We start from the raw sequence: 6,467 nt of genomic DNA on the forward strand, positions 1-6,467 counted from the left end.
TTGGGCGAGGAAGCTGTTCCAAGAGAGCTGGAGACTGACCCACTTGTGGGATGCAGTCATAGAGACTGTAAAGCAGTGACAGGTACTGTGGACTATGTGTTTCACTCAGAAAACAGCCTAGAACCATTGCATTAGCTTCTATAAGAACAAGCCCATAGCAAGCACAAATGTCCTGGAGAACCACAAGAGCAGAAGCCTTGCAGGTTAGCCTGTTGGGATCCATGTACATCACATAATTAAAACATCTTGTGGATTAAGATTTCTAGTGGCTGCTTGAGGTCTCCAGTATCTCTGGTCTGCTAGACATTTAATTTGTTGCATTGTGGGATGCTCAGTTAAATTTTTATGATGATTGTAATATGGTATGTAAGCTCACTAAGAATTCGTATCCCTTGTGGCTGAATTGAAGAGTTGATGGTCTGTTGAGTTAACAAGTATTTGTTTAGGGCCAAACCCTGGTTTTGGTGACGGGATATAATGATAGAAGCCTTGCCATTACACAGTTTATATTCTAGTTCCTCTGTAATAGTATCATTCAGACCGTATTCACCAGTTAGTGTAATTTGGGAGAAGTAAGGTATTAGAATGTTGTGATTTAAGATTCTTCTTGTAAAATAATGTATAAATACTAAAACCGAATCTCACTGTGATAGAGGTGGTCCATTTATATTATTATGAATTCTGCCGTGAGATTTGAGCACTAGTTGATTTAAAATTTCTGTTCCTAATAGATTTCTTTTTCCTTTTTTCTTTTTTTGATCGTATTTATTTACAGTGATTTCTAATTCCAAAGAGCTTAGGTTGTAGTCATGTTAGAAGCATATATAATGTGTATAATTGAGTTGTAATAGATAACTTTCAAGAAAATTATAAAACCTCAAAATATTTACTACTGTGTACAACTGGGTATACTAACAGTTCTAAAGCAAACTCCTTAGGGAAGAACTAAATTAAGATTTCGAGAGTGTAGTCTTACTTTTCATAGATGAAAATGTCTGATAAGGAGGCTGTGGTAGACTGAGTTGTTTCATGTAAATCAACAGAAATATTCTCAATGAGTTGTCATTTAAGTTTTTATTAGTAAAAGAAATTCAACTTTTATATTATTTGAGATACTTTTATTATTGCTCAACAAAGTGTCTGTAGATACCTTGTTTCATTTCATCTTGATAGGCTTAAAACAAGCATTTAAAGATAGTATTAGTTATATACAGTTCTGAACCCCAATGTCTGTAGATAACTTATTTCATTTAATTCTTGATAGACTTTAACAAGCATTTAAAGACAGTATTAGTTCTATACAGTTCTGGACCCCAAAGCCTTCTATGTTTTAGGGAAGCATGTCTCATTTGCCCCTTTGTTTTGAATGTGTCTCCTCTGTTTCCCTCATGCTGCAAGGTACACAACTCTGTCATACAGAGCCCCGGAAATGATCAACCTTTATGGCGGGAAACCCATCACCACCAAGGCTGATATCTGGGTAAGGCTCGAAGGCCAATCTTTGCTCTAACCAGAGGAGTCGGAGTTGAGCTGCCTCTTGTCCTCTGGCTTCCCCAGTGACATCCTTTCTATGTAGAAAGGAGCTTCTCCCTCAGAAATAGAATGCTAGGATGTTAATCTTCTAATTTAGGAGGTGGGATTGCCTACATTCAAGAAAGGGGGTACCTGTATGTTATGTAACTACCGCCCAGTAGTTTTTAGGATTTAGATCCTAATGGTCACATTTTTTTCAATTTTGAACGAGTGGAATTTTGGCTGATGGCAATATAGAAAATCTGGCTGTAACTGCTAAGCAATTATAGTATAACTTCTGGAATCTTTTATGATGTTTTAATGGAAACTAACAAAAGTAAACCTTTTCTGAATCTAAACATGTTATTAACTACCCTTTAATAAAAATCCTTATCATTTAGTATATATTTATCTCTGGATTAATTATACCAATAGATAGTGGTAATTTATAGAAAAGCTTGTTTAGAATCTCACATCTTTTCAAGCTTGTTTTGTATTTAAAATACATTTTGGATTGTATTTAATAATTGTTTGTATAACCCAAGTGCATTAAACAATAACTGTTAGCTGTGTTTGCATGAACATATTAACAATAGAGGAATATAAGTTTTTGAAATAATTCTAGAACTTAGAAACTTGTGATAGTTTTGATTTCTCTTAATTAAAAAAGTATCTATTTTGTGTGTAAGGCTACATGTCACAGCGTGTGTGAGGAGGTGGTCAGAAGACAACTTTTAGAAGTTGATCTTCTTATATAGCATGTGGCTTCCGGCGATCCTGCTCAGACCCCTCAGCCACTTTGCTAGTTCCACGTGTGTAGTGTGTGCCAGCCAGCACTCTCTGCTTGCTGCTTCCCCAGCCTGCTTCCTCCTTGGATGGGGAGGCCACGGGAGCCCCAGCAGACAGATAGTCTTGCAGGACAATCATCTCTCTGTGATCTTCTCATTTGCTTATTGTAACATATTTTTCTTTTGTTAGGGATTCTTAAGGTAATTGAATTTTAAACTATGTAAGATTAAAGCAAATTGGAAGCAAGTTTGCTTTAGTTTTTTGACATTGTGACAATTTCCTGTCCTCGGCATTAGCATCAGATTGATTTGATAACATATAGTAAATTTGAAGAGTATATGTAATGTAGAAAGCAAAGTGAGTTGCATCTTAAAGCAAACGTATTACAAGATCTTTTCTCATATTACAATGTATTACGATCTTTTCTACCCTGATTTTATGATTCTGTTCGGTTCCATATTACCTGAGAGAGTTCAGCAACACAGAACCCACAGAAACCAGCTTCATCACCACTCAGAAACCAATGGGAGTTGATGAATTTTTTTTCTTGAAGCACACAATTATTATGTACTATTGTGTACATTACTATGTTCTCTTAATGCAGAGAACGGGATCTTTTCTCATTTGTCACTTCTAAAATAGATTTAGTGTATGTGCAAATAGTTGTCAAAGATTAGGAAAGAATTAATATAGAGTTTTTTTGCCCATTCAAAAGAAGAACAGTTTCTGTGTCCATGGTGGTTGTCTTATGCTTGTCTTAGCACAGATGGAACAGAAAAACACTGCACTGTAGGTGTGTCCATTCACTTTGGTCAAGAATTGTGTTTGCTGGTTCTGTTTCAAGAAGATAAACTAATTAAAAGAATTACAGTGTTCAGGTGAAAGTAGTTATATAACATTTCATATTTTTGGCAAACTTTTTTTTGAAAGTTTCCATTGTAGGTTATTTTTATCCTGACATCTAGGATGCTTAATGGGAATCCTGTATTTACCTTTTAGAGAAGAAAATTGAACACGATGACGATCCTTTTTAAAAGCCTAATGGGTCCCTCTTGTTTCTTACATAATGGAAATGCTTATGGTGTGAAATGGGACAATTTACTGTGTTTATACAATGCAATGTATTTCACGCATTTTTCCACCATTGCTGTCTTTTTGAAGGGGTTTATATACTAGGAAACACTTCACTTCTGAACTGCATCCTCAGACCCCACAGCTACCTTTAAAGTATGTTTTGATGCTCAGAACAGTACAATGTACAGCAAAAATTGTAGGATTGTGGATAGAAATATAGAATTAATTAAAAATGTTTTTATTTATGCACATTTGTGTTTGTTGTGTGTGCTGGTGCCTGTGGAGCCCAGAAGAGTTCCAGGTACTTGTGGGCTCCTGACATGGGAACTGAACTCAGGTCCTTTGTAAGAGCAGCATGTATGTGCTAATTGTTGTGCGTCTCTCCAGGCCCAGAGAGTTAATGTTTTTATTGCGTGTAACCTATGTTTTGCCTCTGGGTATGTGTGGAGGTCAGGGATCAATTTGAGAACAATCTTTTCCCTCCAGCACTTGAGTCCTGGGCATAAATTCAGGTTATCAGGGTTGTCGCCATGGGCCTTCACCAGACCCACCTTGCTGGTCGGTGAGTTGATTTTTATGTTATGAAATAATGACCAGTAAAATTTGCTATTGGTGTCTTATTGATGGACAGCCTCAAAGGACTTCAAGCCTGTTTTATAGTGAGCTTTAGGAATGTTTGTTAGATGAGCCTTCATTTTCCTTGTAAGTTGATGTATGACCTGCCTTAGTCAGGGTTAGTGCAGCTGTGACAGACACCATCACCAAAAGCAATCTTACAGCTTTGGAGTTCATCACTGAGGAAGCTAGAACAGGAACCTAGAGGCAAGAATGGAAGCCGAGACCACGGAGGAATGCTACTCACTCGCTTGCTTACGCCATCACTAGCCCAGGGGTGGTCATCACCCACAGTGGCCTGCACCCTTCTCCATTAATCATCACTTAGGAAAACACCCCCATTTACTTGTCTGCCGGCATTCTGAAAGAAGCCTCTTCTCAGATGTAGCTTGTGCCAAATTGGCAATACTAATGAGGACAGTACCAAGTAGATAATATTTCCTCCAAAAGGAACCAGCCAGGCTTAATTTTAGTGACTCACGATCCAGAGTAGCTTATCTAACCGATTGCAGATGCAGCTGAGAAACCCTGAACTATAAAGCTAAAGGCTTTTAAGAAACATTGAACACGTTAACTTGGTTAAGTAATAATTGGATCCAAAACAGGAACATTCAACTTTGTTTGAAATAGCATGTTTAACTCTCAGCTTTCTTGTTCACGGAGCTGCTTATGTTAAGCAAGTGGTCTAGCACTTAGCTCCGTTCCCAGCTCTGGTCTTGACTGTTTTTATGTCTGTGAATGATTGTTGAGTCCTGACGAAACTCCTTTTTCTTTGTTTTATAGGCCCTGGGATGTTTCTTGTACAAACTTTGCTTCTTCACTCTTCCGTTTGGTGAGAGCCAGGTTGCTATCTGTGATGGCAGTTTCACCATCCCAGACAATTCTCGCTACTCCCATAACATACATTGTTTAATAAGTAAGTACGGGAAAGATGTATGGAGTGTTCTTAAAGATAGATACTGTAATTTAGGGCCTGCTCTTTATATTCTTTCTTAAATCTTGACTTTTAATTTCATATGTTTATAAATTACAGTAAAATTATTTAAAAGTGATTATTCACCTGTACAGAGGTCAAAGCAATCTAATTACCAGTGAATACAGGATATTTTTAACCTCCTCAATACAAATTGGTAGCAATGACAGCAATTACATAATTGAGAAAGTCAGAGTTACTGGGAACACTCATAACATTTAATTCTTCAATTTTTGTATCTTTGAAACCAAATATCCATGTGGTTAATAAGTAACCAAATTTCCTTCCAGCCTTTTAAAGGCCTTTGCTTGCTTTTAAAAAGGTACCGTAATGTAGCATTTTGTATACGGACATTGTAAACTTCAGAAGGATGCTTTGTGAGGAGGAGACAGTCATTAGACAGAAGGTAATCTAGGCAGTGCAGTCCTGAGACAGCGCTGACTAAGCGCCTTTAGGATTTCCACTGTTTTCTGCATCTTGAATAGCCGTCTATGCCTCTGGCACAGAACTGAGTGAAAAGTTAAATTTATTTAATATTTATATGATACAGTCTTTAAACTTAATGAAAATAAATGGAAATTGATAATTTTCTTAGTCACCTAGAGTGTGAACAAAGAGAACAAAGTCTTCATTTCTTCTGTTAAAGCCTTACATAAGTAAAATATTTAAATGCGTTGAAAGAAAATTGGTATGAATTTAATCATGTGTCTAGGGTGTAGAAAATATAGACTGTCGATTCTAGGAGATATAAGAGATAACCCCGTGATATACAACTTTAAATTTTTAAGTTTGCCCATATGGCATCCGTGGAATTCTAACACTGGGGAGGCAGATGCAGGAGAACACAGTGCCCAAGTCCAGGTCACTCTGCACTATAAAGGGAAAGACTCAAAACAACCAAGGGCTGGGTGCATGTTGCTTAGTGGTAGAATGTTTGCCTAGTAGGCACGTGGCTCTGGGTTCAGTCGATGGCACTGCTCCCACCAAATTCCCCACTTCTGTAATGCTCGTATAAATGATGAATTGCAAATAACACTTGTTACTTATTTGAGAAGTAGTCGACTTTCCTAATGCATGGGCCTTGTGCAAATCAAGGAGATGGGGCTGCACATTAAATTAATTTTGTCATAATGTCCAAGAGAAAAAGGGACATAAATGACTCTTAAAGCACAGAATTTATGTGAAACAGATTTCTTCACAGATACTGGAAATTGGAGAACTACATCCGCTTGACACACACAAAGTACTTTGCATTACATAGACCGCTTTTCTTAGGCTAGGGAACCAGAATAATCAGGGGGAACGGGAGCAGCTGAAGCTTGGCTGTTGCACTGCAAGTGCTCACACTTAAGTATGAGAGCGTTAAATATATGAGCTGCAGGAAACACTGACAGTCCACGGTCACGGACTAAGACAGAGCTGCAGGAAACACTGAGAGTCCACGGTCACGGACTAAGACAGAGCTACAGGAAACAGCTCCTGTTTCTGCAGGAGCACTTGCTCT

At 37.7% G+C, this 6,467-nt stretch overlaps 1 protein-coding gene across 1 annotated transcript in view; it reads left to right on the forward strand.

Moving 5' to 3' along the window:
* Bmp2k (BMP2 inducible kinase) overlaps window positions 1–6,467 on the forward strand; it is a 92,101-nt gene that overhangs the window by 42,088 nt on the left and 43,546 nt on the right. Inside the window, exons 6-7 of the mRNA XM_026785041.1 lie at window positions 1,399–1,480; window positions 4,774–4,906. Of these exons, the coding sequence (XP_026640842.1) occupies window positions 1,399–1,480; window positions 4,774–4,906 (215 nt within the window). The remainder of the gene's footprint in view (window positions 1–1,398; window positions 1,481–4,773; window positions 4,907–6,467) is intronic.

Source organism: Microtus ochrogaster, linkage group LG1 (genome assembly GCF_000317375.1).
Source record: "Microtus ochrogaster isolate Prairie Vole_2 linkage group LG1, MicOch1.0, whole genome shotgun sequence".
Classification (NCBI taxonomy): domain Eukaryota; kingdom Metazoa; phylum Chordata; class Mammalia; order Rodentia; family Cricetidae; genus Microtus; species Microtus ochrogaster.